Here is a 26,889-nt window from a genome sequence, read left to right on the forward strand (position 1 = left end):
GCAATTTGTACTGTGAAAATCAGGAGCTACTTTGACCAAAATTTGGGAAAGTTTCAATCGTTCTCCACATTAAGGCACCTGCCCTATTTCCACTTCCTGTTCCAGGAACAGGGAACCATTTCACCTGCAAACTTCTCAGGCCCTCCTGTTCCCAAAGAGACATTCTGCAGACATATTTTCAGAAGGTATCACCTACATGTCAAACAAAAGCAAAAATCTTGCCCTCAAAAGAGAGCTGAATCGGTTCCCTACAGACTCACCTTTTTCTGACAAATTCCTATTTGCTCCTCTTCCTCTTTTCACTTTGTCATGGTACAAACTCTCTGACGATATTCCTCACCAATGTTAATATGATCTCTCTCTGACTCCCACTAAGGCACCTTTATAAACTCTCGACTCTCCAAATTCAACATTAACTTCAAATTCTCAGATCAGCATCTGTTTCCTGAATAAGACCTTATTTCACCACCTAGCAGGTCATAAACTTCATTGGAAGAAACTCAAACTAATCATATTTGATGTGATTACTTTTGTTCCATTTTCCCAACATCCTGTTTCAGAACATTACCAAGCACTCATGAGATTTTATTTGAAGTGTGGACAAAGACAGACTATTGTTTTTATTAAAAGAAAAAGGGAAAGCAGCACCAAGGGCATCACAAGTACTTTCTGTTATTCTAATCCAATAAAAAATTCTAAAATTTAGAGGCTTTTCTTTCACCCATGCTTTAGCATTTCTTTTAACACAAGAAACTTAAATAAATCACATGTAGTAAAGTATGAGTTTATTTAGAAATAAAATCTTGCGTATCCATAATCTAATATCCCAGTATCTAAATGCTTTCCTAATAAATATCATGTTACACTACCAAAAAATATTCAATGCAAATGAGTTTTAGTATCAAGTGTAAGAGTCAAATTGTCGATGAGATGAAAACAAAGTTAGTGATACCTAAAAACATATGCAGTTTGATGAATATATAAATTCATACCTGGAATGTCACTTCTTTTTCACCAATCTGGACCGTCACATCAGCTTTGAAGGGCTTGTTTCCATGTACACGTTCTACTTTTGTAATCCTTCTGGGAAGCAAGTGGCTTTCTGAATCTTGAAGCTCAAAACGCTGCAGAATTAGGGGGTAGGAGACATTAACTATTAAATACAGGTGTCTGTCTGGGTTTTTTGTTTTTGGTTTTTTTGTTGTTATTTAAACTGTTCATTCTGAAAACAGGGCCAGGAGCATATTGAGGGTTAATTGCTTCTCAAGTCCTACATCCATTTACTTCAACTTTGACTTCACATACCTATGTTTATATTCTCAATGGCCTATATATTTTACATTTAAAACAAAAGCAAAAAGATCATATACCATCTACCTATTCTGACTGTAGTGACAGATGTAAAGTGAAAATGTCATATAGTGACTTTGCCAAGTCTTAGCCTGACAGACTGAAATAATAAGAGAAGCGGATGATAGCCTTTAGCATGTGTAATAATAGATCACCTGTCTCTGCAGGTCATTATAACCAACTGCAGATTTAAACATCTGGCTACCAATAAAAATAACCATCAAACATGATGTTTACTTAGCTCCCCAGCCTTATCATACAATGAAAATTGAGGACACACTGTACAAATTAAGCCTTCAGCATGTTCTGGGTGTATCAAGGACAAAACCCAGGACATTTATTTTCCCAATTCTTTTAAGCTTTATACTCTCTATTTTATACTGTATATAGAAAGCATGAAAACCATCTAAAAAATCCTGTAGAAAGTCTATTTTGTTGGGGAAGGGGAAGTCATAACAGGGAGGGTTATACACAAAAAAAGCCACTAACTTAAATTACGGAACTCACAGAGCCATTTTATTCAACAGAGTGAAAGCTGAGTAAACAAGAAAAAAAGGAGTATTATCCAACTCCTTAGAATTCTCAGAAAAAAGATTTTTTTAAACAGCAATTACTAATGTAAAGTAATTCTTAAAAAGCACGTAGTTTTATTACTACCAGGATTCACAGCATCACCTATTAAAGTTTAGAAATAAAAAACTGAGATGCATTCATGCAAACTTTGGCTCTTTATCACTTTGTAAATTCCCATGCTGGAACAAGAGCCTACAAAACTGTCATGTTTAAACATGAATTTAAGCTAAATGTTCTTTAGTAAAGGGCTGCACCAAATTCTATTCTTACTGTAACAGTTAAGTCTACTTCAGATACCATTAAACATTTAAACAACAACAGAGGACAGGAATGCCTACTGAGTAGTACCTCAAACTATGATTCTAAGAAATGCTCCAACTTTAATCCTCTGAAATGAACTACAGATGCTCTCACTTTTGTGTTCACTAGTAAATTGTAATATTCTTACTAAGTTAATGGCATTTTGGAGAGGGCCAAAGCTGCTCATACACAAAATTGCAAACTGCTTGTAGACTAATATCCCTTAATCAGATACCAACAAAAGAAAACAACTGCGAGCAAGCAAGAAGATTATTTGCACCAGCAGCCTCTGTATCAAACACGGGGGATTTGGAGACAACAGCAGCAGACCCTGTACACAAAGGTATTAGGAGTCTAAAATTTCTAAGGTGGTTTTTTGTTTGGGTTTTGGTTTTTTTGGTTTTATGTTTTTCCTTAAAATGTTGAGAGTTCTGCAACTTGAATTCATTTAACTGAGTTTATACAATTTTAATTCACCACATTTAAGCATAGAGATGCTGCTGAATACAGTAATTAAACAAGTTACCACACTTACACCTGGACAGAAGCAGCAAACAAAACTGTTTGTGGATTTCAGAGTATGACAGATCTGTTTGACGGAGTTCTTCATTTATAATTACGATAGCTAGATATGGAATCAGAGAGTGGCATGAAATGGATGTACAACACATTAAACATACTTCTGCCTGAGCCAGAAGTAAATTCCTCTATACAAAGTCCAAGTTGATAGCTGCAAAGGAAAAACTCTTTGTGGTTTGGAAGGACAACTATTGAGCACATTCAGTATCACAAAGTTTGGGAGATACTGGGAGAGCCAGAAGTGGGCAGCCTCATTGCCTCATACCCAAGAGGAAAAAAAAAAAAAGAAAGGACAAGCCACCAAAAACAAGGGAAGTGGTTTGGCAGTCCATAATCATCAGGCCACATTCTGCATGCCTAGAAACACGTGAGAAAAGGCAAACCGTAAAAATTAGATGAAAAGGAAGAAGAGGAATTCTGACCACTTGGAAGTATCTAATGATCAGTAATGTTTCAGCATGGAAACTGCAAAGAACATTCTGGTGATCCAGCTGGTCAAAGGAACAGAGAGCTTAAATGAGACGTATATGCAGATAACCACTTATGCTGAACCCACAAGAGAACTAAGCTATCCAAAAGAGGCGGCCAAAGGCAACTGATCTTTTTTGAAGATTCCCTGCATGAAAAGGAAAGAGAATTTTTCAAAGAACAAGAGGACTGAACTGTTTCACAAGAAGCAAAGTATGAACTGCAAGTGAAAGATGGGATAGACAGATGAAGTCTGAAGGACAGATTCCACTACAATGGTATGCATTGGCTCTAAGAGCATTCATTAATGCAAAGCCCCAAAGATTATAGATTACTTTGGGGGTAATAAAAGAGAAACAACTAATTCCTTAGACTAAAATTTGCTACAGAAATATCTTAGAAGTGAACAGAATCATCTAGACAAGAAAGAAGATTCTAGTGTTCTGAACTATTAGCCCACTCTCTGTGAGAGAGTGCCTATGTAGTCTGAAAATTCCCTACTGTGAGGCAGTGAGACAGTTTTCAAGGAAGAGGTCAGGTAAAATTAAAGTGGGAATGCAAATAATACAAAAATGAGTCAAAGGGAACAAACAAGCTTTTATCTGACATAAGATCAAGACAGTAAACACAAAATCAATCACGGCATGAAAAAAATGAAGAAGAATTCTGGAATTTAACTTTGCAAAGTTAAACACTTGGAGAGTAGGCTAAAAGGGACTTGCTCATCTATTAACACAAATCCAATCTATATGTTGTTTCTAAAATCTGAACATAGAATCTTTGGGTTGGAAGGGACCTGTAAAGGTCATCTTGTCCAACCACCTCCTCTCCCCCAATGAGCACAGATCTCTTCAACTAGAGCAGGTTGCCCAGAGCCCCATCCAACCTGACCTTGAATGTTGCCAGGGATGGGGCATCTACCCCACTCTGGGCAACCTGTGCCAGTGTTTCACCACCCTCATTGTGAAAAATTTCTTCCCTATATCTAGTCTAAATCTACCCTCTTTTAGTTTAAAACCATTACCCCTTGTCTTATCGCAACAAGGCCCTGCTTAAAAAGTCTGTCCCCATCTTTCTTACAAGCCCCCTTGAAATACTGGAAGGCTGCAAGAAGGTCTCCCTGGAGCCTTCTCTTCTCCAGGCTCAACAACCCCAACTCTCTCAAGCCTTTCCTTCAGAGCTGTTCCAGACCTCTGATCATTTTTGTGTCCCTCCTCTGGGCCCGCTCCAACAAGTCCATGTCTTTCCTGTGCCGAGGGTTCCAGAGCTCGATGCAGGACTCCAGGTGGGGTCTCACCAGAGCAGAGCAGAAGGGCAGAATCCCCTCCCTCGACCTGCTGGCACGCTGCTTTGGATGCAGTCCAGGAGACAGCTGGCTTTCTGGGTTGCAAGCGCACATTGCTGGCTCATGTCCAGCTTTTCATCCACCAGTACCCCCAAGTCCTTCTCGGCAGGGCTGCTCTCAATCCCTTCATCCCCCAGCCTGGATTGATACCAGGGGTTGCCGTGACCCAGGGGCAGGACCCTGCACTTGGCCTTGTTGAACCCCATGAGGTTCATACGGGCCCACTCCTCGAGCTTGTCCAGGTCCTTCTGGATGGCATCCCCTCCCTCAGGCATGTCAACTGCACCACTCAGCTTGGTGTCGTCTGCAAACTTGCTGAAGGTGCACTCGATCCCACTGTCTACGTCATTGATGAAGATTTTAAATAGTACTGGTCCCAGTACAGACCCTTGAGGGGCACAACTCGTCACTGATCTCCATCTGGACGTTGGCCAGTTGGCCACTACCCTCTGGATGCAACCATCCAACCAATTCTTTGATGGAAAGATTCTCTTGATTGGAAGGTTAAAAAAAACAAACAGTGGGTGTTTCCAACACTGGTAAAAAAAGGCATGCAAAGGGCATGTAAGCATTAGAAAAGCAAACCCAGAATCTGGGTTGATGATTCTGATGAATTTGAAGTAAAATACTAAAAGCTTATGAAACAATGAAGAATTAAGTACAGGACAGTTAGAGTCTCTTGTAAGCCACCAAACTCAGCCTAAATGAAGATGACCAGCTTTATAAATGCCTATCAATAGTATACAGGAAAGAAAACTTCAGTACTGTGAGAGACGTCATATTGTGCTTAAGCTCATTGTTTGGGAATGTTTAACTGGAGGCTGTTTTCCTTGAAAGCAGTCATTTCTCTAAATCTAAATCTTCTAATGAAAAAGCTTGAATAAATTTCTACTTAATTTTTGGAATCATATTTGAAATGTTCATCTGTCAAGTCAAAATAATGTTATGCCAATATTTCATGCAAGTACAGAATAATTCCAAAGGCCAGAATTCAAACCAAGTCATATTTTCTTTTGCAAGATCTTCTAGGTTTAAGATGTTCTTTAAGAATCAGAATAGAAATTGATACAGTTTCCAAAGTGCAAAAACTTCAAATAAGGGTACGCAAAGGCACATCATTCTCAAGTTTATTTTGGTACTTCTGTCCTGTCTGTTGCAAGCTAATGAACTAACCAATGCTGCACACTGTAGCCCTTGTACAAATGCTCTGTATGATAAGTAACTCTCAAGATAACTGCTGATGCTGGATTAGTATGCAATCCATAAACACTTTTTTCAATGCTAACTAGCTGGACACAAGGAACCACATTTGTATCAAATTAATGTTGGTTGATAGACAGAGTTAAGCCTAAGACAGGTTTTAACTCCAACTAGACCCACTCAACAAGAGATTTACATTTCAAGCCATCTTTACACATCCAAGACTAACACCGTAATGAACTGCTTTCACTCACAGGGAAGGTATAAGTCACTATTTCACATTAATTCATTATCAAGAACAAGAATTATGTGGAATAGGTCTTGGCAGAGTCTCAGTGAGCAAGGAGGCACATAAAGAAAAGATTTACCCAAGCTGAAGATAAAGTTTGGGAAGACAGTGCCTGGAGAATATGATCTCTTCGAGAAACATCCACAAGGTCTAACAGCTGCCAAAACTAGCTCTTTAGCCTAACCCCTGGCTACCTCACTTCTCAGCTCTAACAGCTGACTGGAAGGGAAGACATCCTGAAATTAAGATACGTTATCAGGTAGATTACTACTTTCCCATATCTGTCTTCAAGTCTGATGCTTAAACTTTATATTTTATTATATGAAATTTGTTTTTATTTTCTTTAAATGTTAGCTGATGTCAAGAAGCGATTCAATTCACACAGATTAACCCATCAATTGCAAATACATTTCCTACATTTCCTAACTGTATTCTGTTACACAGGAGAAGTATGCACTGGCAAATATTAGCTGGACACTCTTTGGAAAGCTGTAGGAAGGCAGAGTAAGAAATCACCTTGCTTCTGCCAGACTCGTCTGCCTCACATTTCTTATGGAATGGAAAAAAATAATTTCTAATCCATATTTAATACAGTTCTGGCACTGCTATTACTATAATATTATAAACAGAAGTTCCTCAGTACAACCAGTTATCTTCTTTATTTCTTAAGGTTCATTGCTTAACAAGATTTGTTGTGTGCAAACAGAATAAAATTCTAAATAAGATTATATATACTTGTCGATATAATGGGACAAGTTTGTGTAAGTAGTGATGAGGAAGAGTATCCAAAAAAAGGATAATTAACACAGAAAAATGTAAATTATAAGGAGGTATTTAAAAGCAGACGATCATTGAGAAAGAAGATTTTACTGGTCAAATCAACGTGTCTTATACAGGAATCAAAAGCATGCATGACGCATAAAATCGAATAGAAGAAATGGAACATGGAGGAGGCTGATGGTATTGAACATAAAGACATTCACCATCTATAACTCATAGGGGAAACAAAATGACACAAAGGATTTAAAACAAAGGCATATTAAGAACAGAAGTGACTGTTACTGCTCTGCTAACAGATAGAAGAAGATATTTCCACACAGACTATGGTTCGTAAGGGCAATTTCAATCAACCTGACATGTGGTGCAAGGGCAACACAGCATGACACAATCAATCTAGATTTCTGAGGCTGCCTGGAATAAAGTCTCAACAGAGGCGCTGCACCGGCTAGGCAAGGGTGATGAACAGACAGCTCCTGCTATTCACAAACAAGGAGCAATTGGTTGTGGATGTGGCAATCAACAGCAGCCTTGGCTGTCAGCAACCATGAAATAATGCGAGTTCAAAATCCTGAGGGGGAGCGATGAAGGCAAGTAACATCGACTAGAGATCCTGGATTTCAGGCCAGGTTGGCTTATTCAGAGGAGTGGTAGGTAGGACCCCGCAGGAGGCAGCTTTGAAGGTTCATGAAAGCTAGCAGGTCATTCAGGACGGCCTCCTTCAAAGGAGGAGACTGCAAAGACTGTCCGTACCATAACTCAGGAAGACAAGTAGGAGACCAGCCCAGTTAAACAGGGAATACCGGACTGAGCCCCAATACAAAAAGGCCATATATGGGATGGGCTACAAATATTTCCCTGACATGTAGGCTTGGTTTTAGGAAAAACAAAAAATCACTAGCTACAAAGTTGCTTATTTCCAAATATGCACATAGAAATAACTTATTGTCATTTTAGAATCTCCTCTTAAAAGTCAAATGCCAGAGGTATTTTTAAAGCATTTGACTGCCTTAACTATATTAAGTAGCTACTTTCAAATTAATTAACTACTTACATAATGAGAGTTTCTCTGTAGTCTTGAACTGAGGTCTAAATATTCTACAGAACACAGAGGTTTCACCTTTCATTATAATGAAATCTACTAGCTTATGAAGTTTGTTTTTTTTCAAATACTGTTTTAGCATCAGCAATAATGTAGCCATTTAGTTAACATTTCTTTTTTTTACAGAAGTAGTGAAGTAACATTACGCAGGAAAACTACTGTCATAATCCATTGCTCCCTGGAATTACAATATATATGTGCAATACTTACTTTTAATGCATCTTTGACTGCAGTCCTGCCTTCCTTTCCAAGGAAAACATTATAGGGGTAAAGCCTGTCAATAACATGCTGGACTGACATCATAGGAAAGGAATCCTAATTCAAAATAAAAAATACAAATTAAAAAAAAAATATTGGCTCATTCTACCATCAGCTATTAACCTGAAAACCCTATATAGCACTGAACTTAAAATAAAACTGTAAGAGCAATATACAAATGACCACTACATGCAGTGTTCAATCATATCAAAACAGGCATTTCTCAGGTGCAATTCATTATAATATAAATGTCTAAAGAATAGAAGAACTATGTCCTAAAAATTACTTTAATTCCTGTGCAGAAATGGAAGCTAAAGTGACTGGCTCAGGTGCCTAAAGGCATGTAAAGTTAGGAGAGGCAAATCCCACCACAGGTAACTGAGTTTCATGGTACTACTCGAAAAGAATCAATATGACAAGAAATCTATATTACAATAATAACCTACTCATTCACAGCAATTTCTAGTCTTTAATTTTGATTCTGTGACATTGTACAGATTCATACTCAACAAATCAATTACTAGAAATTTCTGAACAATTTGTTTAGAAATGAGTGACTAAGTACGCTTGCACTTTCTACACAAAATTGAAAACAACTTTTTTTTTTACCATGCCCTTGTTAGTTATAAGTACTAACTCTTTTACCAGTTGATGCCTGAACTAGACAAAGATTCAATTATTTTGCTGCAGTAATAGAGAAAGAAATGGAAGTGCATTTATGAATACTCAAGAAACATATGCATAAAGCCTTTCATGGTGGAAAAAAGTGTTTCAAAAAGCTGAAGTACTGCTTGATTGTTTGTTTCAAAAAAGACTTGCAAATTTTTAAGGACTACTTGTGTGTAACAGTAGTGAAAAACAGTCAGTAGACTGGCACTACTTTTTTAAGCCTTCATCAAAGTAAGTAAAAAGTAAATAATATAATTCAAATAAAAAGAACTGTTTTTCAGTTACACACTTTTTTTTGTGGTTTTACATAGCCACCCTACTGAAAGAAGAGTTGCTTAGAAATTAAATCAGGAGATGCATGTTTTATGAAATGCATAATTCAATGCATACTTATAATCAGTAATACTATTTATAATGTTCCATATTAAGAAAAGATCAGTAAAAATAAACCATTTAAGGCACTGTAGTAAATGTACTGCTTAAAGGATCAGGGAGCCCTTTAGTGCATTTTAAAAACCCTCTGTCTATATATATAAAGACGTAACATATAATTTGTCCACATTATCTCAAGTTAATAATAATTACAATGGCATGTATGAAATTAGCCTCTTTAGAACAGCACCCTAGAAAAAATTCTCCCTTTCAGCAGGCAGGAGTTTTCAACCTAAGAACTACGTTTTGGGACTGTGTGAATCCATGAAAGAAGATAAGGAGCTAGTCATTACAATGCATTCCCTCCACGCTTTTAAATAGTTAAATCAATGAAGCTAGAAGTAGACGATGGCAGTGATACAGCATGCGAAGGAAAAATGCTGCAGCTAGAATGACAGAACAGTCGGCTTAGAAAACCAAGTGATTAAAACTAATTCTAAAAGAAACAGTTCTCATCTACCTAAAAAAGACACTGTCATACAATGATAACACTTCACATTCTCCAATGTAAAATAAAATGCTTCCTCCACTCCATAGTTTAGATAATAGCTTAGGGCTCATTTTCTTTCCATTGCTCTGAAAGCCATCTGGCATTCATTTAAAAATAATTTTTCAGTACAGGGCTCAAAGAATAAAAAGTTTCAATTTATTTTAAAATCCAACATGTATTTCTTTTCTACAGCCCTCCAAATACCGTTTCATTTCTCTGAACTTGAATTTTAATCACTTCTTCACATCTGATATAGTACCACTAATTCAGAAATAAATGATGTCTCTAAGTGCCCAACACAACTGAGGGGACTGAGCACCACACTAACACAAGAAATTGGTATGTTTTAAAGTATATAATCCAATAAAATATGTAAAAGTAATCTGTCACTGGGCAGTACCACAGGTAAAATGATGCACAGGAGGCACAACAGAAAATCCTAAGAGTCATTTCTACAGATTCCTGCACCTTGGAGAGAGGGTTTGAGAAGCTGTCCTGCTATTTCACCCTCCTGGGTTGACCACATCTTCCCGCATACCAAAAGAGTACCTGCCTCTCTCTCTCTCGATACATATCTCATCTCCCTGATGTCCTTCAGGAAGCACCTTCTGGTTTTACTTTGACTTTTTACCATGTAATTATAAAGTCCAAAGGACAAAAGCCTGTCAGGGAAAGCAGAAAGAATGCCACAGCTTTACTCCTGAACTGCCTGATCTGCCACTGTGAACTCAGCAAGTGCACAGTTGTTCTATTTCCCTATGGATTGTAGCTGTCAGGAAGTATTGCACCTTCAAGTGTGCACAACCTGCATCTTCAGGGAACCCTCTATGTCTACCTTTATTCTATATCCACTGGCTGACCCAAAGACCTAATGTAGGCTTCATCTCATACAACTTAACTGTCTCCTATACCCACTTTTGAGTAGTTGGTTTGGGTCCTTTTAGGTGGCTATGGAGACTAATAGGTGTCCTTGTAATGAAATCAATTTGATTTACATGCATACCATTAACCCTGAAGCACTTCCAGGTTGTGATTTTTATTTCTCTCTGCTGACTACCTCAGTGTCATCAGGTAAACTGTGGATGCCCCTTAAGTCAAGTAAGATGATTTACCAGAACAAAAACCATTACTTTGAGCACTAAGATACATTTAATCACATCACAAATCTTGTGTCATGCCATACTTTGTCCTTCAGTATTGTGCTATATACTTGGTTAAAGTACTACCCAGAGAGATCTGACTGGGGCTTTTTTCCCCTCAAACCATCCTTAGTTTTCCTGGGTTTATTTTTCAAATGTTAATGTTAATCTTCTTCTAACAACACAAATATTCCAGATCTAATTTTGAGAAATGTTAAGCCCATACAGTTTCACAGCACATGTGTATGCACATACCAGAATCTGAACTGCAGCCGATAAGCTGTCTAAAGGAAAATCTGGAAGTCCCAATGTAGAAGATTCTTGAGAGCAGAGAGTTGTAGCAAAAGACAGGAGCTGAGAAATTCTGCATAGGAAAAAGTAATTACAGAGTTTTAGACATGCTATCTATATTTAAAATACTAAAGCCTAAAAAGTTAAATATAGTATAAGATGCTGAAATTGTTTCCAAGCACACACAAGTAAGGTGTGATTGAAGTTCTAAAGCATTAAGGATTCATTATATGAAGGCTGCATACAAAAAGCTGTGTGAGCATACACCCACACATATTAAAAAACTTCAGTTCTGGTCTCTATGCAGTGATAGAGGATACAAAAATAGCACAGAATCCTGAAAGGACTTTGCTTTTCTTCATTCATTCCATTATTTTTTTTTAATTATGAAAAATTACCTCTCTGTGGAAATGTTTGATCCAATTGAATATAATAGCTGAAGATGGTCCTGAAAATAGAACATAAAATCACAGATAAATTAATTTTGGGATCATACTGTGGGTCACAGCTTATGATGTATGAGGCATTTTCTATTTTTCCCTCTAATTTAGACATGAGGAGTCTACTCGCTCCTTGACACAGGCTTAATTTTATTAACCAAAAAAAAAAAAAAAAAAAAAAGAAGATACTATCAAAACTTTCTTTCAGGGTTATATTGTTTTATGGAAGTCATTTTTCTGATGCACCATTCCTTGGCACTTCTAAGCCTGCTTTTCAGGAATTTATTAGGCCCCAATATGAAAAATACCCTTTAAGATAAATTTATTAGGCTAGGATTCTTTTCAGAGGTGAGAAAAACATAATGACAAAATATTAGCCCTACTCAGTATAGATAATACAACTCTTCTGCTAGGAGACTTACCTTAAAGGGCAGATGATAAACATCTCTAGCTTGAAATCGAGAGCGAAGGGGCGGATCCAAAGGGTTACCAGAGTATTTAGGTACCGGCAGGCCCAATGCAATCACTCGAAAATCTTCACTAACCCGAACAATCTTCCATGCATCTAACTCAGATTTTGTATGATCCTAAATTAATTAAAATAAAGCAACAAGAAAAACAAACTACATAATTAAAAACTTATGACGACTAAGTTGCAGACTGACTAACAGCCCTGGTCTTTCAATCTAAATGTGCTAATGTTCTTATCTTTCATTCAGAGGGGCTAGAAAGCATTGAACTAGTCAAAACTGTGGATGGTAAAAGCAAGTTTTTCCAAAATGAACGTAGATAAAATGTTTGATTAAGTGTAGCTTTCAGGCCTGTAGCAATCTGACTGAAGACCCCACAGATGGTTAAAGTTGAAAAGGTATCATTACAACATTGTTTTCACAAAGAACAGAAAATAAACAGACCACAAAATTTATTTTATTCTAAAACATGAGAAGTGGGTTACCATGAGCAAGGTTTTTCTCCTTTTCCTCCCTCTTATACTGTAAAGGAGACTAAAATCTGCATTTTAAAAGTTTCATTTACAAATTATACTTTATTTATAAGCAATAATACAGATCTAGACTCCTTCAGGAGGACATCAAATGTTGTATTTCACTTGTTGTCACGTAACAGATTAATTGCATACAAAAAATGCACTCTTTAGTCTTCCCACTTCATAGTTAAGTCTTCCTTGAAACCATACATTAGTACATTTCATGCAGACCTAGATGTACAGTAATTATTCACACAGGAGAAGAGAAAATGAACATTAGCTTATATAATACAGTATTCCCCAAACAACAAAACAACAGTATTAGATTTAGTATTGTAGCAAGAGATTTATTTAATTCATATACTATTAGCAGTGTGCCTGAGGCACTACTTTTGAAACATTTTATCATTAGAAAAGTGTTAAAAAGGAAAAAAGAAGAGAGGAAGATGCTTTGCATAACTGCAATCAAATCCTGTCTAAGTTTGGATTTTCATTTTCAGTCTTTAATTACAATTACATTTTAAAATATAATAGTCGTGCTTCCTACAACTGCATCTACTAATTAAATACCATAAAAATGTTTTTGGAAAAAGCACGGATCAGAAGAATTCTAACCACAGATGAGAGGCATAAGAAATAATGATATATTTTCAGAAATCCACTACAATACTTCAGCATGGTTGGCAACTTCATACAATCAGGGTCAATGACAGAAAGCTTATTGCAAATTTCCTTCCTGTGCCACATGGGTCTGAATTTTGTGCCTAACCACAGCTAGGTATGACAGACAGACACATGAGCAAGCAGCTGTCAGATTGTTAGAAGAGACTGACAGGTATGTGATCGGAAACTACAATACATGAAAGTAAGATGCGGAGTACTGCTGGAAACCGTATGATAAAATTTATTGAGGTCCCCAAAAGCCTGAAAAGTATCCACCCAAATTTAAGCAGTAGGATTCAAAGTTCAAAAAAAAGGAAAATGGCTAAAGTAGCAATGGCAGCAAACACTAAAATGCTGTTTTCTATCAGAAGAAAATTCTCTAACCATTTCTTATAATTTAGATTGGCTGTTTACATACTCTTGTAAATTAAAGGCTGGCAGCACTGACGGATGTAGTGTAGCTCATTCTGACCTCACTTTTTTGGTATCCTAACATTTTAAAAGCTTAGCAACAAGGCTAATACAATGTTGAAGCATTATCTGAACTTCATAGGAACAATTTCAACTTAAATCTCTTTTCACAAGTATATTTTAGTTACTCTCACATTGTGGCTTTCACATTTTAGAAACACACAGGCTTCATACCAGGTTAACATGGACTACTCTTTTTCATGGGGTCAGACAAGACAAATGAAAATTTTTTGTTGTTGTCACAAGCAGTAGTTTGACTTCTCACATAGTCTTCACCTTGCCTATTCGATCCTATGTGACAGCCCAGAAAAAAACATAGAAACCTTGGTGAGATTTCCCCTATTTGACTCATAACTACTTTCCCCTTCGTAACAGTATTCCAGTGCTACAAAGAACAGGAAAACAAACCAAAAAAAGGAAAATCTAAACAGCATTTCCATACCTGCAGAAGTTTGTCGTAACGATCTGCTGACATGAGAAAACGACCGTCTTCAAGCTGCATTTCCCTGTTCTCCAGCAAATTGTTTAACACTGGCAGGACATTCCGCTCGGCCTTCTCCAAACCTTCCAGCACAAGGATTCTGCCTTCAGTAGCCGCACGAACTGCACACTTAAGAAGAAAATACAAAAAAAGATACTATAATAGAAATCAACATTGCATATCTCATTAAATCCTGATGAAAAAGATTCTCCAATTGCTTCCCAAAACAGTATCTATTTCTGTAGGAAATCACTAAGATTCATGTAAAGTAGTGATCAGTAAGAGTGACTGCTGACTGCCTTAACAGCGCTACACATTCATGAGCTAGACTTTTATCTCCTAACTATTACAGGGACTGACAGAAATAAGTTCCAGTATTTTGTACCAAGAGAATAAAATGCAAAATCTTGCAGACATTTTAGTGTGTACCCAGTATATATTAGTATGTAGCACCCTTTCTTTTCGGTGTTGCATAATATTTTGTATTGTCAGGTATTTTAACACCATCTAACAATTCTAGAACAGCTATTAATACAGAAAACATACATTCAAGGTAGTTTTACATATTTACAATTACATTAAAATATGCAGAAAAAAGTCAGGTATTCCTTTGCATTGCTCCAGTTAGGCAGCAGCGTAATTAATCCTCGGTAAATTCCTTTAGTGTGACTAGAATGTAAGTCTACTGAAACCAAACATGGATGATAAAAACAAAATAATGCTATAAATAATCAGACATTAAAAATGTGAAAAAAATTAAAATATTTGGAATTTTATTCCCTGACGGAACGCAGTTTTCTACACAACCAGAATAAAAATGTAGCCATTAACTTGATAATCCTTTAGAGCCTTTGGGATAGAAAGATAGTTCTTTTATATGTTTCACTTCATTGGTTGTTTATATGTGGCTGTTGATTTAAGTGCATAACATGGAGCCAAAATGTAAAACTAAACTCTGGTGCTGGTAACTTTGTGTAAATTAACTACACTTCACACCTAATGTTCACAATTACTGACCAGTAAGAGACTCTGAAATTCCATGCATTCTTGTCTACTTCCAATTTGCAGAAGTATAATCATATCATAACGGGGCAGGTTTAGGCACAGGAAACATTTAGATGCACCAAAGAGTCTTTCTTTGTATTCCTATTACATTTTAACACAATTTTAAACACAAGCACAGTTGCAAAGGGAAAACAAATGTAATGTCTTCCCAGCATGTCTCCAGGCAATCCCCAGTATCAGCACAGGCTGAGGGATGAAGGGATTGAGAGCAGCCCTGGTGAGAAGGACTTGGGGGTACTGGTGGATGAAAAGCTGGACATGAGCCGGCAATGTGCACTCGCAGCCCAGAAGGCCAACCGCCTCCTGGGCTGCATCCAATGAAGTGTGGCCAGCAGGTTGAGGGAGGCCATTCTGCCCCTCTACTCTACTCTGGTGAGACCCCACCTGGAGTCCTGCATCGACCTCTGGAACCCTCAGCACAGGAAAGACATGGACCTGTTGGAGCGAGTCCAGAGGAGGGACACAAAAATGATCAGAGGGATGGAACACCTCTGCTGTGAGGACAGGCGGAGAGAGTTGGGGTTGTTGAGCCTGGAGAAGAGAAGGCTCCAGGGAGACCTTCTTGCAGCCTTCCAGTACTTCAAGGAGCCTATAAGAAAGCTGGGGACAGACTTTTAGCAGGACCTGTTGCGATAGGACAAGGGGCAATGGTTTTAAACTCTAAGAGGGTAGATTTAGACTAGATAGAAGGAAGAAATTTTTCACAATGAGGGTGGTGAACCACTGGCACAGGTTGCCCAGAGAGGTGGTGGATGCCCCATCCCTGGAAACATTCAAGATCTGGTTGGACGGGGCTCTGAGCAACCTGCTCTGGTTGAAGATGTCCCTGCTCATTGCAGGGGGGTTGGACTAGATGAACTTAAAGGTCTCTTCCAACCCAAAGATTCTATGATTCTATCAAAATCTCTGATGAATACAATAGATGCCAAAAATTGGGACAAAGAAGGAAGATATGAAAAAGAATAATGAAGAAGCACCAGAATAAAAAAACCCCAAGAATTACATATGAAAGCAGATGTATAAAGGACAAAAGCATAAGCATAAACTAGAAACAAAGAACAGCACAACAAATGAATTGCTACATGGTACAAAGTGCACAACAGAATCAGAGACCCATCTGAGAAGACAACACTAAATGATAAGACTAACCAATTTCGATGCTTCTTATGTACAGTATAGAAGCATAAATAACTCCAGGCAAATTAGTCATAATGCAAGATTTTCACATCGTTATGAAGATGGAAATATTGCCTGTATTTGATCTGGATTCAAGCAAACATTACTGAAAAAAAGGCACTCACAAATCCTGGTACACATCTCCAGATCCAGTTCCCTTCTCTGAAAGACATTTTTTATAACATTTCAATATCTAACCTCATAATCAGTATCTGAGGAACCTGGAATGATCCCATTAAACAAGTAACAGTCCTCAGATTATTTCTCTTCCACTGAATCACCAATTCTTTCAAAAAGCTATCAGTATGTGAATTGATTTATTTTTTGTTAATTCAGGACATCATACTCTATGGGCAACTAACAAGCAACATAAAATTCCTCTCTCCTCATCCCATAAAATTTGTACAAAGGACAAATTTTGTACTAACATTCTTCTCTAGGAAGGTCACTGGTCAAGTAAAAAAATCTGCTCCAACCTGCTTCAATAGCAAACCTGAGTGTCCAGTGGCCAGTCCAATACCTGGCATGAACAAAATGCTATTTTGTCTAAACTCAGTTTGGAGATATAGCTAGAATATGCTTTAACAAACAATTTATTTGCCAAGTTGGTTGGATTCTGCATATTATAAATCTATGAGGACTTTATGACTGAATTTTACTAGCCAGAGGAAAATACACATTCTGTTCATATGGTTTCAAAATATTTTGAGTATCCATAGAATCTTGTTGACTCATGTTGAGACAAACACACTATGCATGAAGTCTTGCCGAAATAACAGCCTTCCAGTATCAACATAAGTCTCTCTCCTGAACTTGTACATGAAGGCAATCTGCTGTAGGGGTAGACAGCAAATATCAGGAAATATGTAACAATCACTAACTTTAAGAGAGAAGATGCTCTCTATTAGCAGTGCAATCCTGAGAAGCAGCCTACTACACTGTGTTGCCTGCTGATCATCAGCTTATGGGATCAAAATTTAAAAAGTACACAGTTTCTGGAGCTTGGAAACTATTAAAAGTTTTTATTCATAATTCGATTTCTCAGTACAGTAATATTTCGAAAGGTATGCTACAGATGGTCTTTGCCTACCTATACATACCTTTTATAATTAGCTTCAGGAATGGCTGAATTCACAACCATGGTTTTTCAGTTCTTAATCAAAGACACCCAGTGACAACAATAACACCATCACCATCTGGGTGCTAATTTACTCTGATTAGCTTTCTTCCAGATTGTGCTTCTCATCTTCAAAGCATATCTGAGATATTGGAAATTGTTCTCCAAAATATAATTAAATAAATGCACAATTCATCTACCTCTAAAGTTCTTGTGTTAAATAGCATAAAGTCTGCTCTTAAGACCAAAACAGCTACATATCTCTGGCTGAACTATGATATTTCTGCATTCTGGTTGGTAATGAGTAATAAGTTTTTGCAATAAGCTAGGCATACTACAAGGCATCCTCTGAATCATTATTTCAGTTTTATCTTTGTATTGATGGATTCATATGGAAACTAAAATGCATTTTAAAAAAAATCAGAGAAAGGAAAGTAAGTTTGCAATCTGTCACTGAAAATAATCTTTTTAAAATGCTTCCAAGAAACAAATCTTCATAATTCTATAATGAAAACACAGAAATAGCTGTGCTGCCATCCCTCTCTCCCTAGCCTCATTTGTTCCAAATGTTTAACATAAACCACAATTTGACAGGGGGGGCTTATATTGTGCAACCTTGATGATAAACCTGAGATTAAAAGTATTAATTCTTGTTAAAAGGGATCTGTTAAATGTTTACTTTCTGATTTATTGTAACTGCGGCGAGGGACTACTTTGCTTATCAGAGAAGTACAGACGCTGCTGCCTCCCACCCGTGGTCCGAGGGCTCCGGGAGGACGGTAACCTGGATACCTGCTCCAGGGAATACCTGCAGCTACCACAGGCTGGGAGTCTTCACACAGTGCTGCTTTCATAGTAATGCCTTTATGCAACAAATATGTAATGCAGAGTGCTTACCCTGGTTTCACACTGCACCTACCAGAATATATATTTTTATTTTTAAAGGCAAAAACACTTTAGGAACAAGACAACCCTAAGCAGACTTTCAGTGTCTTTCCTGTAGCTGAATCACAGTGAGCTCCTCCACTTGAGCAGTGCAAAAGGTGTAAACCCCAGTTTTGACATAAATCACCGTGTATAAGGACACGGATGAAGTTATACAATGTCAGAAAGGGAAGAAGGACAGAAAAAAGCTCACCACAATGGACATACTGAAATGCACAAATACCAGAGAAAGGAGGACATTTTTATAAAGCTAAGCAAAAGAGTTTTAAGGGCATAAGAAATTTTAACAGTATCATTTAAAATACCAGAACTGAAATGGTAGTTCTCTTCCCTCAGGAAAATGCTTATCATAAACCAGGAAACTCTAGTTGCCCTGAAATCCGTGAGGAAGATTCTTGGGGAACTCTAAAAGGCTTTAATTTTTCAAACCTGGGCAACATTCTGAATATGATGTACAGGCTACATTTCAGAACTCTATTAAAAAATACACTGCTAGAAATTGCTCAACAGTAATCAGGAATTGTCTCTTTTTCAGGAGCTACATCAGCATAAGTTTGGGGTGTTTTTTTTAGAGGATGACTTGCCCCTGCTCTGAAAACTTGCTCCCTGTAATGACATCTCAAGCACAGCAATCGTAACTACAATGTGGAAAACAACAGTACAAGTAGCTCAGTGAACACAAGAACTAATGAGGTGAAGTTTCCCTATATCTGCAGCCTACATTTCATATGTCCCTTCCAATGCAGTATCTTGTTCCCACCACCCACACAATATCCCACACAAACTCACCCACCCAAGTCTTCCCATTCACTCCTGTAACTCATACACATCCCAACAATGTAATGTCCAGATGTCTCTTATGGTGAAAAGAGATCCTTAACAACCATCTGGTAAAGACAACATAAAACTTTGGCTAGTTTTGAGCTAACACAGTGCTGACTGGCTGCAGCAGACTAACAGAACTTGAACTATGAAATCCCCGGTGCAGCTTGTCTTCCAGGGATGGGAGATAGACATTAATTTGAGTCCCTGCAACCTACCAAGCTACCAAATATCACAAAGTTCAGAGGAAACCGTTATCTTCTACATTTCTTTCCATGGGTCAAATACAATTAATCAAATTTTTCAAATTTAAATCATTAAAACTAACCAACAAGTAAAAGATACCAGGAAAAGAAATGACAGAGATGCAGAATAGAATATGCTATGAGCTTTTACTCCTCATTTTACCAGGGAAGAAAGAGAACATTGACCAAGACTTGTAATGTACTGTAAATACCTCAGGTTACTCCTTTAAGATGCAACAGAACTAGTAAGATCATCAATTTTTTTATAATACTTCTATGGAAATAGCAAATTATCTAGAAATTTAGAGACAGTCTATAGATAGATAGTCTAAATATAGTCTAAAGATCTGTACAAACAGATGCTGAAGGCAGTGAGGCATATAAGGCTGTCTCCTATTGGGGAGTCTACTTTGTTAGATTTTAAAAATATATGTAAACAGCATGTCTAATGGTATGCCTCTACCAAAGAATATCTTTCAAGTTACTTGTTCAGTTTTAAGGTCTCTTAATTCCTTAGTTATTGATTTCCCTCATGAGTTCAGCAAACAGGAAAGAGCTGTTGAGCAACACTGAAGCGGATTACTATTTAATGGACTGAAGCGATAACATCCATCTGCCAAAATAAAAGCATTGTCAAAAATTAAATAGTAAAATAAAGGGCTATTAAAAGCCATGTTCAAACAGTGTCAAAGCAACAATGTCAATTTTTTATAAAAACTTACTGTTAGCTTTTTCCTTAAATATTTGTAAAATCTTGTGTTGGCTGTTTAAAATAACATGTATTTAATAATAAAGTTCTGAATGTATAATGCCATTCAAAGATGAGATTACATCATCTAAAATGTGTATTCTATTTTTTGTTATAAAATTTTTCACTTTGTAGATGATGCTAAACTACAGTTTTGCATTTTACAATTTAGGCCACAAACATACTGAGTTACATATATTCCAAATGTGACATTCAGGTTTTATTAAAATCAATGTAATAGTAACTAACGTGGTTAGTCAAATTAAAAGAGTAACTTAAGAACTAAATAAGTCAACCTTTTTCTCCGTCTGTAATGGGGAGGGGAGCTAAATCTTCATTATTAAGCCTACACACCACCCCCCCCCTCCCCAAGTTAATCAAGTGTTTTCTGGGTGGGTTTTATAGCTAATTTTCCGCTGGGAGGTTATGGAAAATTACAAGGCACGTTGCATCTAATACTGTTACTCACTCCTTTTGTATTAAAAAAAACCAAAAACAAATAAAAAAAAAGATGACAGAGAAATCACAGTATACCAGAGTACTGTTAGCCAGGCTAGCTAGTGTCCAACACGAGACTCCAGCTGTCCACATTAGTTAACGCTTCAGTGAGGAAGAATGGCCTGAACGGGTGAGCACCTAATTCATGATGCAACACCATGGCACAGAATGAAAAGCAAATAAAAAAGAAACAACCTGAGTTTATTGGAGGTCTGAATCAAAAACCTAGGCTAGAAAAGTTTACCCTAGGAAGTGAATTGACATGTAATAAGATCATAAATATGTAAACGTGACAAGAACTGAAACAGTCTTTCATTTCACAGTCACTGATTTTAACTTCCCCAGTCATTGATTTCAGCTTCCTCCATGTGATTTTTTTTTTTCCTTTTTTGAACTACCACACATCAGATGATCTGTTTTATTTCCATCACTCCTTCCCCAATACAACAGTCAGGTGTTTTTACCACAGTGCCTGCAAACTGTATTTATAAGAGATTATGTCCCCACCTAGGCAGGGTCCAGCCATTTTAGCTGCTTTACACCAGGTATATTAGTACAACAATACATTTAGACCAGACACGTGAAATATTTTGCACGTTGGGTAGACAGCAGGCCCAGGAGCAAGCAATCTAAGTTTCTGAACAGATTTACCAGTGCAAATATCTACAAACAAGGAAACTTAGAGGGTTTTATCTTCTTTTTATACAATTCTTGTCTTCTAGACAAGAAAAAGGCAGATGGATTATTTAATTTTTTCTTCCTGATGAGTAGCAGAATAAAAAGAAAATTAAGGACTTCACAGATACCTAAAAATGGTGAAGTTACTTATCACTTGTAAATCACTTTGATTCAGAGCACCATCCATCAAGTCTATATTGCCTATGAATGTTACAACCCCACATATTACAAAGTATTGCCCCTTCCCGCACTGTAGGAAATACTAGCTGAAAAGAAAGGGGAGTATATATGTAACAGACACAAACATAAAAAAAAAAACCAAAACACACCCTTGATTGTAATCTATAAGGAATTATAAATACACAGTCCTAATATTCCTCACATTACATCACAGACATTCATCTATATGCCCTCTACATCAAAACAAGATAACAGAGTCTGAACTGCTAACCTAACAAATCCAGTTAAATGCTGACACTTTTAGAAACATAAAAGAAGAATTGCAAATGATTAAAACAAAATCACTTCTACGAGTTAAGAGGCTACTATATAGGGGTCCTTATAATAGAATCACAGAATCTTTGGGTTGGAAGGAACCTTTAAGGTCATCTAGTCCAACTCCCCTGCAATGAGCAGGGACATCTTCAACTAGAGCAGGTTGCTCAGAGCCCCATCCAGCCTGACCGTGAATATTGCCAGGGATGGCGCATCTACCACCTCCCTGGGCAACCTGTGCCAGGGTTTCACTCATGTCTTACTTTATAATTCTCTTTCTAATCTTTTTTGATTAAAAGAAATCAGACTCAAGTGTTTGTAGTGCTACTCCAGGGGATTTCGTGTCACGTTCATTTTAAAGACAGGGTAGTTTAAGCTGTCATTTCTGTCACTCTGGGTGTTTAATTGATTACTACATGACATCTTTCAAGTCATGGTAGAAGATAATTTTTCTGGTATCTTGACCATCAATTTTACATTTTATCATTGTGTAAGTTACGATGCTAGTGCAGTTATGGATGCAAAGTAGTCTATTAAGATGAGTATGTCCACATAGTTCAAAGACACACCAAAAGTCAGTTTAATTCTGTATAGACAGAAATGACAGTGATATACATACTTATCCACTCAGTGGATAGAGCTTAATCAGCAAATCTTCAAAACTATGATATTATATTTGTAATTTCTGAGCTCATAACCATACGATATTATTCTACTTATTCCAATCTCAGTTAGTTTAGTTGTCCTGAACAGAAAAGAATGTACACTTAATAAAGCGGTCTGTGTTTGAGAAGCTTAGAATCATACAACAGTTTGGGTTGGAAGGGACCTTTAAAGGTCTTCTATAGTCCAACCCCCACCCCACCTCCCCCGGCAATGAGTAGGGACATCTTCAACTAGATCATGTTGCTCAGAGCCCCATCCAGTCTCACCTTGAAAGTTGCCAGGGATGGGGCATCTACCACATCTCTGGGCAACCTGTGCCAGTGTTTCACCACCCTCATTGTGAAAAATTTCTTCCTTATGTCTGGTCTAAATCCACCCTCTTTCAGTTCAAAACCATTACCCCTTGTCCTATTGCAACAGGCCCTGCTAAAAAGTTTGTCCCCATCTTTCTTATAGGCCCCTTTAAGTACTGGAAGGCTACACTAAGGTCTCCTTGGAGCCTTATCTTGTCCAGGCTGAACAAGCCCAACTCTCTCAGCTTGTCCTCACAGCAGAGGTGTTCCATCCCTCTGATCATTTTTGTGGCCTTCTCTGGACCCGCTCCAACAGGTCCATGTCTTTCCTGTGCTGAGGGCTCCAGAGCTGGAGGCAGGACTCCTGGTGGGATCTCCCCAGAGCTTGTTTCATTTAATGCAAAAGCTGGAAGACATAGGGTAAACAAAACCAGGCATCCCAGGCAACATGGTTTGTGAAATAATCCTGGTGCAATACAGCTCTCAAGCCCTAATAAAATGGCTTGGCTGCTCTCCCAATTGCATCCACTACCTTAAAATAATGTAGGATTTCCTTAGATGTAATAATTAATAGTGTAGGAAGCTGTAGTAGTAAGAGTTTAAACCAGAGGCGTTCAAGCAAAACTAGATCAGAAATGGCAAAAAAAGGACATAAAAATATCAAATCTAATTCCTTTATTTTTGAGAATACAATAGGCTGATATTAGAATCTCCGTACTGGTTCAATCAAGTTGGTGACTCAACTACAAAGAGATACAGAAACAGAAATCCACTAAACCACTATGCAAGACAAGCTCTTCTATCAATAAAAGCAAAATCTGAAGCTGCCATTTAAATATTTAAGTAATATAAAGTAATTGTAACTAATTACTTGATACACAACATAATTAACCCATGCAATAAACTACAGAATAAAACCAAGAGCTTACTTAGTTGTCTCAATAACAGAAATAATGACATTTCTGAGGTTTTTAACAGTGAATTAACAGCTGAAAACCAAAATTAATGGCCCACGATAAAGACAGGAAACAATTTTCTAATGTCAGTACTTAAATGAAAACAAATAATTTACCATTACCCCATTATAAGCCCTTTATTTTACACGATTTTAATTGGGAATGAATTTGATAATTTAACGTTTACCTTCATTTCAATGGTCTCCTATTTTTGAGGTAAATAAAACCCTTCCACCTGCCTTCAGATATCTCTTCTAACTTCCTAACTCCAAATCTCTCATTTGATTCACTCGAGTACTAAGAAATGCTAATATGCGAGGATATTTGATACACTGGCCCTTCAATATACATTTCAACGCAGAATGTCAATCACCGCTTCTAAATGACCATCTTCCAAAACCATCTTAAATAACTAACTGCTATCATATTCAGTAACTCCATGTTAAAATATATCAGATGTTTTGAAACCTCTGAGATATCGATTTACAGTATTTAACATGTCACTATTAAATGCAGAGCTATAAACAACCATAGTATCTTAACAACCACTCACAGAAAACTTTGCAAACCTTTGTGGGTCTGCAAACCTGATGATTCACTATATGAAAGTTATTTCTGGTAACAAGATGCCAGCTTTTGTTATACTATATTATTATTCAAAGTGTAAGATAACTACAATACGATATTATGACTTGCATGCAAACAGCCTCATTTATCTTAAACAACAGCTAGGTTTTATTTGATCCACAGAACTCATACAGTGAATGTTCTGGAAACCAGACTTTCAAGCTTTCTTTTCTTGGGTGTCCTGAAGAGTAAACATGAGATTCTACAGGAAGGGAAACAGTATGTAAATCTGAAAAGCATAGCCTGTATCTTCAGTCCCTCACATGAGTTCACCTTCTCTTTACCTCACCTATGGCAGTGGGAGCAGTCCAAGATCTTTTGGGAATATTTTGTTAAGGCTACCTACTGATAGCCTTCCTCTCTTGAAATAGTCCATGGTCTGGGGTTTAAAGAAGAGTAGTGTCTGGCTTCTGTAATGTTTTGAATTGGTACAGCCATCTGCAAACCTCAAAATCATTAAATGAACTAATTAAAATTCAAACCCCAGTGTAACCTGTAAAACTTCATTATTGAGCTCTAATTAGATATGTAATGGCTCTAAACATAACTATGTACACCATTTTATGTGTCTTTAACGAAAACGTAGGGTTAGAAAACTTCAGCTGAAATATCACTATGAGATTCATCTTTCATGTTTCCAATATTTTAAAAGTGGTCATTTAAATACCAATGACGTACTTTCTTGTTTTCTCTTCAGACCTTAAACATACATTGGTTATATATATATGATAAGTAATACATGAGCTGAGAAAAGACATCATGATTCCAACTGATTTTAGTACTTTGGTATCTTGCTAAAGGGAAGTCTTGGTCTGAAGTACTGCTGAATTCCAGTAAAAAACTGTTAACTGAAAATTTCCAACAGACTGAGGAAGAAAGGTAATTTTAGACCTTAACCTTAGACAGCTAATCTTCCTAGGGTGTTCTTACTGGAGTGAGATCACTCAAAATAGCTTGTACAAAGTGAAGCAAGCTGCCTCATATTTATATTGGGATCACAGTCTTCATACAAATACAGGGTTAACAGACCATCTCACATCGTGGTGAGCTTCTTACAGTGACCGATACAGTGGCTCTTACAAATGTCAGTTAACTAATGCTCTTACACCAGGGGTAAATTACCTTGAGTATCCTGTAGCAAGCTTGAGGATAAAGCGGTCCATAACAGCATGGAGCTAACATGAGTTAATGAGTTAACCCCACAGCCTACACAAATGCTCTTATCCTCTGATAAATGAGAAGCCATTTACAGCTCTAATCCACAGTATAGTACATTAAATTATCTCATATTGTGCAACCTTCATATTCCCAGACAAACATGAAATTATTTGAAGTCCTAGAAGTAACTAAAAAAATTATTTAGATTAGTTGTTATCCTTCACTCTGAGGATCTTCCATTGCTCAAAGTCATTTACTGTGGTTTCAAGAAAATCTATTTAAAGGTTTCTTTAAAGTTTGGAGGCTGAGAAAGAGATCATCGGGAATTAGGGAAAAAAAAAAAAAAGGAAAACATTTTTTTAAAATAGAGAACAAAACTTTCAGGTTCTCCTTCCTCTCCTCTTCCTATCTCCCTTTCCACCCACAAATCACTCGTACAATGGAGGTATCATTAACCTCTATAGCATCAACAATTGAAAACTCTTTTAGATAACACATTTAAATTCACACTACATGAGAGGAACTGACCCACCCTATTTAATTACAAACCTAACTTCTATACAAATTTCAGATATCTAGGAAAACAAACATTCTAAATTAAGTGTATACTTTACCTGCATAATCAAAAGGGAGACATGCCATTGGTAACTTATAGAGAAATCTTACCTAACCTAAGTCACTCTATGGTTGTACTAAATCAGCTAATAGGCTGGGGCAATACTGATGGCAGGAGTGTTTAATGCATTATTTTAGTCCAGATCAGCAATAAGTGTTCAAAATCAAATCTCCCAATTGTCTCCATTTACTGTGCTTGGGTTTCACAATACAGAGCAGTCTTAAAATACATGAACTAGACTCTTTTTCAATGCAACTAGATCAGAAGACTAATTTCAGGAGTACATCTAACGTGTTACAGGTGTCAGGGAAGAGACACACACAGAAATGTACTTGTCTAACTTCCACAGAATGGATCTCACTCCTTGTTACAGAAGCATATCAAGTAGTCTGCCTAAATCAACCCTGTAGTATACTCTTAAGAGAGACAGAGTAATCTTGGATTTTGGTATAGATACCATTTTTTGTAATAACGAAATCAAG

At 37.1% G+C, this 26,889-nt stretch overlaps 1 protein-coding gene across 1 annotated transcript in view; it reads right to left on the reverse strand.

The window, feature by feature from the left end:
- VWA8 (von Willebrand factor A domain containing 8) overlaps positions 1–26,889 on the reverse strand; it is a gene marked incomplete at its 3' end in the record, with an annotated part of 194,281 nt that overhangs the window by 142,289 nt on the left and 25,103 nt on the right. The window contains exons 5-10 of the mRNA XM_082001198.1: positions 14,264–14,431; positions 12,125–12,289; positions 11,661–11,710; positions 11,227–11,335; positions 8,194–8,298; positions 993–1,124 (exon numbers count right to left, since the gene is read on the reverse strand). Of these exons, the coding sequence (XP_081857324.1) occupies positions 993–1,124; positions 8,194–8,298; positions 11,227–11,335; positions 11,661–11,710; positions 12,125–12,289; positions 14,264–14,431 (729 nt within the window). The remainder of the gene's footprint in view (positions 1–992; positions 1,125–8,193; positions 8,299–11,226; positions 11,336–11,660; positions 11,711–12,124; positions 12,290–14,263; positions 14,432–26,889) is intronic.

Source organism: Phaethon aethereus (genome assembly GCF_964289735.1).
Source record: "Phaethon aethereus genome assembly, chromosome: 1".
Taxonomy (NCBI): Eukaryota; Metazoa; Chordata; class Aves; order Phaethontiformes; family Phaethontidae; genus Phaethon; species Phaethon aethereus.